This window comes from Calliopsis andreniformis, unplaced genomic scaffold, assembly GCF_051401765.1.
Source record: "Calliopsis andreniformis isolate RMS-2024a unplaced genomic scaffold, iyCalAndr_principal scaffold0048, whole genome shotgun sequence".
NCBI classification, from domain to species: domain Eukaryota; kingdom Metazoa; phylum Arthropoda; class Insecta; order Hymenoptera; family Andrenidae; genus Calliopsis; species Calliopsis andreniformis.
The window spans coordinates 952,839-967,696 of NW_027480457.1; the positions used below are offsets into that span (position 1 = coordinate 952,839).

At 30.5% G+C, this 14,858-nt stretch overlaps 2 protein-coding genes across 2 annotated transcripts in view; one reads left to right on the forward strand and one right to left on the reverse strand.

Annotated features, from left to right (window-relative positions):
- The first annotated feature begins 365 nt into the window (after positions 1 to 365).
- Positions 366 to 14,858, forward strand: part of LOC143187547 (facilitated trehalose transporter Tret1-like) — a 37,042-nt gene continuing 22,549 nt past the window's right edge. Inside the window, exons 1-2 of the mRNA XM_076391769.1 lie at positions 366 to 444; positions 685 to 947. Coding sequence (XP_076247884.1) covers positions 366 to 444; positions 685 to 947 — 342 coding nt within the window. The remainder of the gene's footprint in view (positions 445 to 684; positions 948 to 14,858) is intronic.
- Positions 6,987 to 8,006, reverse strand: LOC143187548 (uncharacterized). Its single transcript, XM_076391770.1, has one exon. The coding sequence runs from the start codon at positions 8,004 to 8,006 to the stop codon at positions 6,987 to 6,989; it is 1,020 nt and encodes a 339-aa protein (XP_076247885.1).

The following is a 14,858-nucleotide window of genomic DNA, read 5'->3' on the forward strand; positions in this document are numbered from 1 at the left end:
AAAATGTTACTTTTTACTCTTGTTTCAAAGAAAATTTACTTAAGCCTAACTTTTGATACATTAGAATAAGGCAAAGAGAAGTTAACTATTACGTCGTGTCAACGTCAAGCAAATGCTCTGGTATGTAAGTCATAATGCGTAAAAGGAAACAAATCTATCTGAAAACAGATCTTTGTTTTTACCTTGTACCATTATAAATTTCATGTAGAGTCTTATGTGTGCTTTATGTCTTTTGGGATAAAACTGTTATCTGAGATACAGAGATATTACTTAAAGATGGTTCTACTTTGTCTTGTCTTGATTTGGTTCAGTTGCACATTAACATCCATTGTATAATGAAAATATATGAAGTGTAAATTACAAAAATGCAAACGGACACAGAGAAAGGTAGATACACATTACCCAGCGGTTCAAAGAGATGGGAGTATTTGACAATTTTTGCAAGTAAGTACAAAATTGTTTTACATTATTGAAAACTAATTACTAATGTTAAACCAATATTATTGAAAATTAATTACATATTTGAAACACACGTGTGGGTTGCGACGAATTTATTACATAAGCTGCAACCATTTATTAATGTCACGTGTTTATGTTAATACAAAATATTAAATTTACATTTTATACGGTGTTTTTAAGAAATTGTTACTATTATATATTTACTATAATTATACATTCCTTCAGCTTCCCTATTGGCTGGTGGTGTTGGCTTTGTCAACGGATGGAATTCACCGAGCATTGTGATATTAATGGCAGAGAATTCACCCATTCCAGTTACAGCATCGGCGATTTCTACATTAGTAGCTATGGTGACCATCGGTAGTACGATAGGTCCACCAATTAACACTTTGATTGTTGACATAATTGGCAGAAAAAATACTATGCTACTTACTACTTTACCCCTTTTAGTTAGCTGGGGTTTGATTACAATTGCAACGTCTATTTGGGTGAGCTATGTTACAACATATTTCTTATAATACTATACAAACACGTATTTCAGAAGAGCAATAGTCATTTCATATAATAATTGTATATATTTCATTTTTTGATTCTATACTTTTGCAAGTAAATTAAGAAATTATATGTACAGGATGGCGCACGCAACTTGTGCACATCTATAATTTCCAAAGTATGCAATGCAGAAAAAAATTTTGTATACAAAAGTTACATGGTTTGAAGGGGTACATTATGTAATCCATTTATTTTTTTTTATAGGTGGAGGCGTTTCGGAGATTTGAAGGTCAATTTTGTTTTTTTAAATGGTATACTATATTTTTTATATCAAAATATGGAAGAATATCGAGTTTTTAATAAAATAGTATTGACCTTTATCAGCCCTAAATCCAATACCTAACAAGTAATTTCATTTTATTTCTTGAAAGTTTTCTTCATATAAGTTAGACATGCAATCTTATCATAGATTTTCGTAGGACAGCCATATTTACGTAACAATGTATATCAACATAACAATGGCTATCACAAATCAGCTGTCCTGCGAAAATCTGTGATAAGGTTAAATCTTCAACTTATATGTGAAGAAAATTTCTCAAGAAATAAAATGAAATTACTCGTTCGCTATTAGGTTTAGGGCTAATAAAGGTCAATACTTCTTTACTAAAAATTCGCTATTCTTCCATATTTTGGTATAAAAAATATAGTATATCATTTAAAAAAGCATGGTTCACTTTCAAATCTTCGAAACGCCTCCACCTATAAAAACGATAAATACACTACATAGTGTACCCTTTCAAACTAAGTAACTTTTGCGTACAACATTTTTTTGTGCAATGCATACTTTGGAAGTTACAGAGGTGCATACGTTGCATGGGCAACCCTGTACACATGTAGATACACTACCGACCTAAAGTTTATAATTACTTACTAATTCTCCATAAAGTTGTATTGTCGAGTAAAGTAACTACCTTTGATTCGAAGTTAACACTTTAAACAATAATTACGTTTTCAACTTCCGTATAATGGAGAAAATGGATACAATTACTTATTATTTAAATTATAGACGAATGTTTATGTACACGAACAAGGTAAGCTTTATTGTTCTTAATTTAACGAATGAGCCCAAACTTGTAACCAGTCGTGTATATTATAGACATACTGATAAAACATTAATCGTAAGGTAAAAAAATGAACGTTTTTACTTGAAAACATTTAGTATATTAACAGATTGGACATTATATCATAGAACATTTTGTGTTCCATTTGAGGCGACCACTACCCTTTCAAATATTAGGGGAGACCAGAGATAAACGTAACAATTTGGGTTTTTGACTCTGTAATTTCTAAGTTTCATAGAATTTTTAAATAGGTCGTACAGGACAGTAAACCTACATTATTAAACAACAATCAAATAAAAACACTAGCAATATATTACACCAATTTTTTTAAATAAGACTTTCTTTAAAGTATGTCATTTATTACTTTTGTCTTTACCTCTAGAAACGAAAGTAACGATAAGAAAGATAATAACCTATTTAAGTTTGAAAATTAAATTGAGTAGTAGAAAAAATACTTCTGAAATTATATTTCTACTTATTCTGAAGGTAAAAGTAAGTATAAATATCAACATAAACTTAACATAGACTTTTAAGAAGCCAGTTCACAATCTGTTTTTCTTTTATGAATGTTGGACATTCTATATACATTAATCCCGTATTTGACGATCATGTTTAAGAACTTAGGAAATCTATTTTTGCCGACTTTCTGTTTTTTATCTCGTATGGTACGCAAAAGGGAATATATCTATTGTATGTGAAAGTTGAACAGCTGAAAACCTTGACAAGTCCTAAGATATGAATAACTATTTTCATAATGGGTACATAGGGAAATAAGTTGACAAATACATGCGAAACAGAGAATAATTTGATAAATTAACGAGAGACTCAAAATTATTAAATAATTTCTAATAATTGTATTAAATAACGTTGATAATAATGATTCAAGGACTCGTTTTTGTTATTTTGTAGTCTTCTATTTCAAACTACAAAACCGCTGGACTTTAGGATTTAGGAAATGTGATTTAACAAGTTCTTTCCTTAATAAATTTTATTAAGATAACATATTCGGCAACGCAAACATAGAAGAAAGTAGCAAGTTACAATCAGTTTAGTAACAAGTAACAAGTTGTTACTTTTATTCCTACTAACAGTATTTCTCATGAGCATGTTCTACATGCGGAACAAACTTATAATCATAACAATTTTTATATCTACCTATAAAGTCAATATCTATTGAATACAATACCAAAAAAGTTAAAGGATTTCATAAAGTCCCAACAAAAAGATAATTAAAATACGAAGAACCGCTTATTATTACATGTTGCCAAAAACTAAGGTGGAGGAGAAATGGAAATGACATGCCATGATAGAAGCACAAGATTATTGGTCGACTAGTATTTATTTTATAACGTTTGTTACATTCATTCCGTGTTATGTTTGTCTCTGGTTCCTCCTACCATGTATATTAGTTACACCTTGTATACATTTCCAACTTCGGTTTAACATCTGGCTGCATCTAGCTGCGCGTAGATTTTAGTTAGAAGGTACTTAAAATAAAAAAAGATGACATTTCTGTATAGAATGTATAAGAAAATGTGAGACATTTCAGGAGACTAGATTCTAGACAGGCAAATAATAAAAAACGCTCATGTTTACATATGCCTGGCAGCGCTAAATTTTGTATTTACACACTATTATTGTGTTAGGCATGTATTACATACCCAAGGTTCTAAGATCGGGTTAGGGAGAAATATTCGAACATTTCATTAGCTTTTCCTGATTATCTGTTTCAAGTATTTTTGTCAAGTCGACATATAGAAAAATATATCGAAATCTAACTATCGGTATTTTACCCAGATAGCACAAAGATGTCTAATGGACGTCTTAAAGACGTCCGTTCCCGATATTGACGACATCGTATAGACGTCGGTGATGTCCTATAAATGTCTTAGAAACATCCTCCGAATGTCGTATGTTACAAAACCGTACGTCTTCCAGATGTCTTTAACATATCTTATGTACGTCTTTAAGACATTTTCAAGACATCTTATAGGCACCTTTCAAACATTTTCAGGGCATGTTTTAGACATTTTGTAAGATATTATAAAGACATTATTCAGACGATTTTAAGATATTTATAAGACGTTTTCAAGACATCTTTAAGACACTATTAAAGACGTTTCCAGACGTTTGTTTTAAAAAAAAATAAATCATATTAAGAAAAATAAAAAATTCAATTAATAAAGGTAAATCAAAACTTTTAATCAGAATTAAAATGTTTATTTAAAGTATTATATTTATGCAACATAACAATACAATATTATATTATTACAAACATTATTACAATAAACGTTATTGTAATAACATGAACATTAGAATTTTTTTGATATTGTTGCTCTCCTGTCCGATGCTCTTCGTAGCCATGTTTGAATCGACACCTCGGTTTGGCGTCTGTTTTGTGCCACATTTGCCTTTTCTGCAGCACCTTAAATACAAATTTCGATAGAATATTTTAGAATGAACTCTATAAAAATTATAACATTAATAAGAATATACTTTAAGGGTGATAATTACATAATATGAGATTTGATGTTTTTAGGCTATGAAACTCTTTCTTGCCTTTCCTTCCCAACCAGCTGTATTCCAATGCAAGGTCGTTTGTACTTAAAGAGTTGAATACCCGCTTCACAAATTCATAATTATTGTTTCCCCCTATTTTTGCTAATTCTTGCACCTAAAATTAAAAAATGACTTATATTCTGCTAACAGAATGAAAATAGATTAGTCACTGAAACACAAATTAAATTTAATTTTATATATGTTCATACTGCATCTTCAAAATCAGCTACATCATTTAAAATAATTTCCACACGTAAAAGAGCCTCTTTTGTGTTTAAGGGAAATCCTAACTCAGAATATTTTGTGAAAAAGGTAGGTTTATCCTGAGATTTATTTCCTGTTTCTTTCAACATATTTTTTATTTCTCCAATTTCATGCAGTATATCCGTTAGCAATCCCCGTATTAAATGGTTCTGCTCAAGAAGAACCTTATAATTTGAATTCTTGCCAGCATAATTTTGGCAATTATTTGTTTCTCCATTTCCTATAAATTTTCAGGCGTTATATTTTCTATATGAATTAGTATTTAATTAGTCAAATAAATGAATTTACCAATGACACAAGGTTGGGTGGAGCTGTTATTATTAGTAATTTCATGATTGAAACTTGCACCCTGAATAGGGCACTCAGCAATAGCTAAAAAACGGAATATTTTTTCTAATTATAATAAACAATTGAATGATTTAATTACACTGTTCAACAAGTATCTAATTTTTTAAACTTGAATGAACATTTCTCATATATTTTGACATGCTGAATACGAATCGACAAACAGATTTTTTTCCAGAACGTATAGTTTTTGAAAAAATCAATTTTGAAAGAAAATGACAAATTTTGAACTTTGGAAATATTTTGTGCTTTTACCGTAATACTTATTTAGTTGCTCTTGACACAAAATAATTCTGTGGACTCTCCCGAAAAAAAGGATATAGTAGTTATTAGATTATAAACATCGAAATATGTTTAAATAATAATGAACGTGAAAAGGACAGCCAGAATGCACCCAGTTTAGTTGATATTTTTCACTTTATTTAAAAAAACGAGGGTTTAGAGAAAAATCTGCCTATACCACGCGATAGAGCAAGCTTTCTACTACGGAAAGCATATCAGGAGGCGAATTCACAAAATTATTTTTGTTTTCAATATAGAAACGAAATAGTTTCTATATATATATATATATATATATATATATATATATATATATATATATATAATCCTGTTTGAATATTTCGTGTCAAACAGGATTATTTCGTGTCAAGAGCAACTAAATAACTGTTACGGTAAAAGTACAAAATAGTTCCAAAGTTGAAAAATTGTCATTTTTTTCGAAATTGATTTTTTCAAAAACTGTACGTTCTGTAAAAAAGGTGTAGGATTTATGTTTACCGCGTGACGTCGTGTGATTGTATTATAACAGTTATACTATGTATAATTTTATACGTTTATCTTTATAATATAATAAATATTACCACAAAAGGTTTGCAGATTCATATTTACAAAATCAAAAAAAAGTCCAAATTTGTCGAACAGTGTTATAAGAAAAAGATTTAGGTGTTGTTTATAAGCCTTGTTTGAGTTGAATAAACATTATGTACTGTAAGTGTTCTAATAATGTTTATAAACTGTTGTGTACATACTTATTGTTTTCTTTTTTTTAATTGTTGGAGGTGATGGTAAACTGCCAATAACTGTTTCATCACTATCCGATGATACTGATACTGATGATACCCACTTTTCTTTCTGCTTCCCTTTTTTTAGCAAATTATCGTTTTCAGACTGCAAATCGCTGGTCTCTTCAGCAGTTTTAGCTTTCAATCTGGCTTTGGAATAATCATCTACAAGTATTAAATAGTAATTACATTAATTGTATATTTGTTTTGAATAATAATGTTAACTTACTGAAAGTGCCATTTCTGAAAACTTTAATTTTATGTGTTGGCCAGGATAATTCTAATGGTTCACACTTTTTGATGGCATTTATCAGCCGATTTTGTGGTAAAGGTGGCCAATGACATACATCGTTCTGTATCCATGTTGATGGTACTGCTTCGACACTACCATCGTCCACAAATTCAACAATGGTCCACGTTTCTTTCTCCATTCTTCAATTTTAGAAATATTTAGAATGTGTTTATTTGTGCTACTAAATGTATGTTTGGCATGCCGGAATAATACAGTCATTATATGCGTGGTAAGTTAATATTGAATTGTAGATAAATAGTAATAGTAATTACTGTATGAAAACACGTTAAATTTATGAATAGAACAAAAAATTCTTGTCAATGGTGATTGGCATTTACAATTTATACTATGTACAGTATGGAAGAAACGATTAATAAAAATAAGCGTTTGAACTTAGCAATAAGCAGAATGGATCAGTGGAAAGATAACAAGTTTTTCGGCAATTTCTAATTTTACACATTTATAGGCGATGTACTTGATATTAAAAATTTCTAAAGGCCCTAAATTATACGGTTCTACTAAAAAAATACCTAATTTTGAGGATTTGCAAGGTTTCTCGTAAAAATCCTTTAAGACTAAAAATTTTCTGCCAAGTATTTTATAATCATCATCTGACAATATTAAATTTTTCACAACAATAATAGTACCGTCACTGAGACAGCAACAGTTATCAGGATCAGTAACTTTTAGAATAAAATTATTAGAATCAACAACTTTAAATTGTTTTAACGCTGTAATATGCTCTGTTAATGGACCTTCGGAATGTTCTTTTCTAAAAGAAGGATATTTCATAGTGTCAGGTTTTTTTTCAAGAAAAGTGGATGTCTCTATATATCGTTTTACAATTTGTTCCAAATGTTTATCACTTTTTCTAATAGATCTTAAAATACTCTGTAAAAAATTTTCAAAAGGGAAAGCACTAAAATTATCCAGTGGCCCGTGATTTTTAACGTCTTGAGTTATATGTAACAAATTATGCACATTGTGAGATATGTTTTCCAAACCATATAGCATTCTAAAAGTTACTACAAAATATTTTAACAATTCAGATGCATAATCAATACAATTAAAATACCTGGCATTTGACAAAATAATCAATCCTACATGCAACGATAAAAAATTTAAGTATCTATCATTACTTACATTTTTTATCAGGACTATTGGACCCGTATAAAATAGAAATTGCCGAAATTCTGTAGCTTTCCATCTTTTTACTTCATCCAAGGCTCTAGGTTTCCTATTAAATTCTACCGGAATATTTTTTGCCAAATGAATTAGTGAATTGGATATATTTGACAATTTTGAATTTGATATTTTTGTTGAAGGTTTACCAGTACACCACAGACAAAGTAATTTCTTTACCACACCCAAGCAAACGAGGTGCATGTAGTCAAGGGGGAAGGAGTCGATCATATCGATTCCTGGGATATTTTCTAGGATTGAAAACCTAGTATGATGCTCTTCTTCAATTTTTAATCTAAAATCAGTATCAGATCTTAAACGGATATTCTCTACATCGGGAAAGCACATTTTATTGTGTATAAAATCTCCTTCCGAATAACACTTAGTACATGAATGATACCCTGTATGTCCTTTTACGCATTTAATGAACGATTTGGCCGGGGCATCACATACAAACGCTTTAATCTGTATACGATATAATTGCTCATTAATTAAAATCCCATTATTAATAACATCTATAGCCTCATGCACAAAATCATTTAAAAATTCATTGACATTTTTGGGTTTCTCATGACCATGATATATACCAATCATGTTAACTCTTTTATTGTGTCCCGTAATGCTACATAAAATTGGGTATACTTGACTCTTTCAGCTTTTGCATAATGGTAAACCATCGATATTAAGATTAACTTGAATGGTGTTATCATTAATAGAACCAATATCTATAAATTTAATTAGCTTTAGAACACTATTTTTTAAGCCGAAATGATAATAATTTCCTGGGTCTACACGTTTCGTTTCTACTGATCTACATGTTCTTAAAAGAGTCCTTGCATCTGAAGGTAAGTTATTCGGAATAGGCTTTTTTAACAAATTCAACAAATCATTAATTGCACAATGCGAAATATTGTGTTTTAAAGACCATTGTATTAGCAAAGCATGAAAACTTTCATCTAATTCCTCCACGGGACCTGTATTTCGATTTAGCATATTGGGATTTTCTTCAGTCTCTTGAGTTTCTGCAGAATCATTTTCAGTATTCTGTATCAAATCTAAAGAAGCAAAGCTACTTTCATTACTGTTATTTAGACTAGAATAAGAATTTTCTGAGGAAACATTTAATTGAATAATATTTGAAGATCCTGTATTACATGATGTGGAAGCTTCCTGATGCAAAGATTTGTACGATGCAAGCAAAGATCTTTTACCACGCATATAATATTTCTGCATATTTCGTTTTTTTGCCATTCTTAAATTAAAAGAAAATAAAAACTTTGATAATAAAATAAAATTATACAACAAAAATATCAAATAACAATAAAATTATAAAACAAAAACTTACACAAATGTAGCTTAGTATAGTACCACCACCAACAACAACTAATATTTTTGGGGATTTTCACAACACACTAAAATAAAGGAAATTTACCACTAATATGAAAGACATATTTAAATAAACAGAAATAAATATAAAGTAAAAACTTACCTAATGTAGCAGCAAAATTTCTTATTTTAACAGCACACTTGCAACAATTGATTTTTTCCTATTTTTCACTTTTCACTGCTCTTTATTGACCAGAGACGCCTGAACAAATGATCGTTCCGCGTCTCGGCGGCTCGGAGATTCCGCGATTCCGCGCCTCCACGATTTCGACTGATTACTGTTTAATTACTATAGTGACCGCAATTATTAACAGTTTTATCAGCGACGTACGTAGTTATCCGAAAACCGTTGCACATTTTCACATCGAAAAATTTGTATTACAGCAAAAAATTTATTTGCAATAAGATCTACTAATATCTCACATAATATATAATATGCATTAAATTTTGAAGGGCGTACCACGTAATTGTCTTCACGATTTTGTAAATATTTCTGATAATCTAAAAAAAAATGTTTTGAGTAGGTATACGTTAATTTTCTAATTCGATCCAGCCGTCGCGCTGCGGTCATCCGCTGCATCCAGCATAGTCCAGCAGCTGCGCTTGCTGATCACGTCTGCTGGTTACGCTTAAGATATATTTTACATTTTTCATCGGTTACAAGTTGCGATATAAAATATTGCCGAAAGCAATATTGATCTTTTACCGAACAAAAACTTTTGGAAAATTTTATATATTTTTGACTTGAAGCCGATTAATATTTTTTGTAATATTGTTGAAAATACCTGAAAAAATGTAGGGACAGAATTACGTGATACACTCTGTATGACACTACTGACATAGATTTACAGGAAATATTTTCTAAAAGGAAAGGACCCCAACTGCCAATAAATTTCTTCGATTTTAACGATTTTTTGTAGGTTGATTTTGGTAGATTTGGTAGATGTTGGTTGATTTTCGTAGAATACATTTACCTAATGATATGTGTAAAATATTAGTCTTAGATACTCGATAGTTTTAACGATATAATTAAATTAAAGATACATATACCATCTCTATCTATTGTAATGTAGGCATCGATTCGCGTAATATAGAATAGGTACATGACACGGTGTGCGGCTTGTAATCGGGTAGGTCCGAGATGGAATCTCGGTCGATGAATAAATTCTTTTCTTTCTTTTTTCTTTCTTTTTTCTTTCTTTTACGTCATTAATATTATTATGATGACATTATATACGATGCAAAATGATAATTATCGTACATAAAAACGATCGACACCAGGAACACATAATGAAGGCTTGTTTGTTGTAATGACATTCTTTAGTTTTTATATTTTTCGGGAAAGCAACTTGATTCAGATTCAACAGTATTTCCTTTGTTGATGTCACATTAGAAGAAGGTACAGTACTAATATCAATCAGGTACAGTATTAATAAATGATTTTGCTTGAAAATAAAAATCTGTTCCTTTTTATCTTATTTTCTATAAAAGAACACTATATGCATGTGATCTTTTGCGATTAAATTGTATTATTATATAATTATAATACTGTATACTTTTGAGATCAAAATCTTTATGTGTAGCAACTAAATAATGGGAATTACAAAAAATTAGGAAATTATGAAGACGCGTTTGTTTATTTTATGCTCTAAGAATGCGTTTTAATAATCTGTAGAACCTATTTAAAATATGTTAAGTTTCAGGTGTCATTCCAACATTTATTTTGATATAAATTTCCAATATATGTACGACGTTTACTTCGTCTTTAACATGTAAATTTCAGATGTCTTACAGATGTCTAGAATAAATGTCTTCAAGACGTCTGAAATTTACGTCTTTAAGACGTCTAAAATTTACGTCTTACTGATGTTTAAAATTTACATCTTTAACAGGTCTTTATGACATAAATTCCAGATGTCTTTGAGGCGACCACAATGAGACGTCTTGAAAACGTCCAAATTAGGTCGTAAGACGTTCAGACCTAAAATAGACATAAAATAGGCGTCTTTAAGATGTCGTGTGCTATCTGGGTAAATGAGTTGAGGGCAATTACCATTACATTTATCAACTTCCATTCGTAACAACTCAAATTTTATGGCATATAATAGCCCGTTTTAAAGATCTTTTGTTGCTAGAGGGAGAAGAGAGACTAAAGACCAAAAAGAAATTAGAGAAAAGAATTAAATCTTTGGAAAGTACAATTAATACTATAAATACAGACGAAAATAATAATACACGGAACAGGTAAATTACATGTCAAGATGACGGTATTATTTCAATTCAAGTAAATCAATACTCACAATGACTTTTCTAACTTATAAAATACTTTCCTTAGTTTGAATTTATTTTACATGGCAACCGAAATTTAAATTGATGAAATTTTTTCAAGAAAGCTAGTTATTAGGTAACGTGGTAAAGGAAAAGCAAGAATCTTTTGAGTCCAAAATAAATAACGAAATGCGGATTTATTTTTCGGAAAGCGTTCTTACTTAAAAAACCAAAATAGTGTAGGTTGATGGAAAAGTAATTCTAATAGGTACCCAATATTGGTAGGAACAGCAAGGCAGTACCTACTATTCTTGCTACATAAACGTGCAGTGAACGCCTATTTTCTAACACTGGGAATATCGTGACTGCCCCAAGAACGAAATTAACATTAGAAAGAATGAAACAGTTATGCTTTCCTCGCTCTAGTTTATAATAAAATAATTTTTGAAATATACAGAGTGTCCCAGAACTGATGATATAAGCGGAAAGGAGGTTGATGGGAATAATCTTTCTAAACCACGAAAGATGTATTTTATTATAATTGAGATATATATATAAATTTTTGATGTGATACTTCGGTTTTGAGAAAAATGATTTCGAATTTTAGCCGAGTACAAGTATACCGAACTACAGTGTTAGGCGTTTGAGGGTTAAACAGGGAAAGGAGAATGCTTCTAACGGACACAGTCTTCTTGATTCTGTCAGAGTTAGATTGAAAGGACGCAGGGAATTTCGAATAAGCTTATGCCGGCTTACTAGAAACATCGTTCTGGAAACTTCGCTCAGGCATCGTCAGTGTTTAAATTGACATACCGACATTCTATTTCAACTTAGGTTCTAAATTAATTCTGTAGCTCAATTGTTGTAAAGTTAACATATTTCTAATGTTTTTAACTAATTTTTTATGAATAAATATAATTTTCCTTACTTATTTGGTACAAATGTACATAAATATTTTCTTTTTAATAAATTTAAGTTGCAGAGTATGTCCCGTAGACATGTAATGGCAAATAGTTTACTGATACAGAGTAAACAAAACACTTTAAATGTGATATAATTCGATTTCTATGATTTATTGTTTGAAATAGAAATGCAGAAAGTATATAAACATTAGGCTTTTAATTTTACAGTAATACAATAGTAATTGAATTATTTGAAATTATTAACAATATTGGCGCACACAGTAAAAAATACATTCTTAAGGTGATATAATTTTATTCTTACAGTTTGTTTTTCCGTATAGAAATATAAAGTAAATACTATTTTATAAGTTTTGCAGTATGATAATGGCTAGTATAGACATAAACAACCGGTAATAGAATACATGATAAGTAAATCGTATTGCTTCAAATTCGATTTTCTCGAAAACAAAGCCTCAGATGAAAAAATTGTATACCATATTTTTTCCTTATTTTTGGATTGTTTACTATTTTAATTGTGGAATGTGGCGTGGAAAACATACAATATTAATATTTATTACGATTAAGTTAAAAGTTAACATAAGATATTGTAATTGAAAACTCAAACACACTTTCACATTTTCCACATCTTAATATCCGTAACATTGAAAGCGGGAGAGACCCCATAGTCTGTACCATTCATACACATACATATCTCGCACGTCCATGGCGCTGTATAGTGCATGATTTGAATTTTGATTGATCGTAACAGTTATCTTTTTACGTTAAATTATTCCGTGGCCGGTTGTACTATGATTTTCCACCCACCCTGTATTATGGGATATTTTGTAATTCATTTAAGGTCCCCTACCACCCCTTATAATATTGAAACGTGTACGTGTTATAGCCTGTATAACATAATTTATATTATAGAATACGATATGTGCAAATTTGCAAGTTCAAGCGCAAAACTTGATTAGAAAACAATGAAAAAGCATGATATTTATGTTTTTAAAAAGTTTCCAGATTTATAAACACTCTCAAATCCGCTTTTAGGATTTCGGGTACCAGAAATTTCCAGGTATCCAAAAGTTTCAGGTTGCGACCTGAACCCCAAAAAAATACTCGACCCGACCTGAACACGAAACTTCGGGTATCTGCCCACCCCTAACACTCGTGTAAAAATAGTATTCGTAGTAATAGTAAATAGTAGTTTTATTCGCAAACCTATTCCCACTGGTACAATGCGTGGCAGTTTCAGGCCCTCGGGTGCACTTCAAACCATAGGAATGGTGGTGAAATGGGGTTTAAATTTACGACGACCCAGGCATGGAGAAAATCGGGTGTACGCTATATCAAGCATAATCTGCCATCCCACGTACACGCGTGCAGACGCACATCAACAATTTGTGGGTTTCATTCTAAAGTTGTTCATTCGATCTACATATTACTCATACACGTGAACTATATTTACATATATTTATTGCTATTAGCAAAATGCACATTGATACAACCAAGAACAAAATATTTATAACTGCAAATAGCAATAGTTATACAATTACTCTAATTAAACAAGTTACTTCGTGGAAATCGTATAAATCTAATGCAATATATGTACGTATCATTAAATTATAATTATATATCTTTTCAACTTTAAATCATTCTTTTATTTAAAGAAAGATAATATCATTCAGTTACATTTTCAATTCATTCTTCAAGGTCGTGATAGAGATATGCAGTGTAATTTTTCTTTTAATTAAAATTTTGTTTTTGCTGTGATCGCAATAGAAACCCTGTGGGCATTTATAAATATAGAAAAGATACAGAAGTCAAGTATTTGCAGGGTGTAAAAAAACTAATGCTCACAGCTTTAAGGAGTGAATTAATACCTCTGAATCGCTGAACATTTCCAAAGAAAGTCCGCCCGCAAGATTGTTGTAAAACATTGAAAATTAATGAAAACTAATTATATTTAATTATATTCAATTAATTTTATTTATATTAAACAAAGTGCGAAAGCCATTAAAGAGAGATCCCTGAGGTGCTTCTAACCAACTTCTTCCTCTGCAACAATGCCCTCTGAAGCTTTGTTAACAAGTTATTAACGAAAAAACATCGACCAATCAGAGAGCTCAGATAGTGATTGCGTACAAACTACGCGCAGCAGCGTTTGCTCTCGCCGTGCTCAAGCCTTGCACAAAAAACTCAAGATCTTTACATTATTGCCAAATTTCTCTTTCTACAATCAGGAACACGTTAGCTATCGCGGCACAAATTATGGAATTCTGTCAGATTTTTAAATCAATGATTCTAGTTGTAAAAAATAAAAAACGAGAGAAAAAAATTGAAAAATGCCGATTCTCTATTGCAGTAATACCGAAATAATAATTTAACAGATAAGTATCACTAATACCATTGTTCTCAATTTTTTCACATTTTTCAATTTGATACACCACGGTAAAAGAAAAAAAAACTCAGTACCGTCGATTAGCTGTCGCGATTTCGAGTAACAATCGGTCATGTTCGGTTC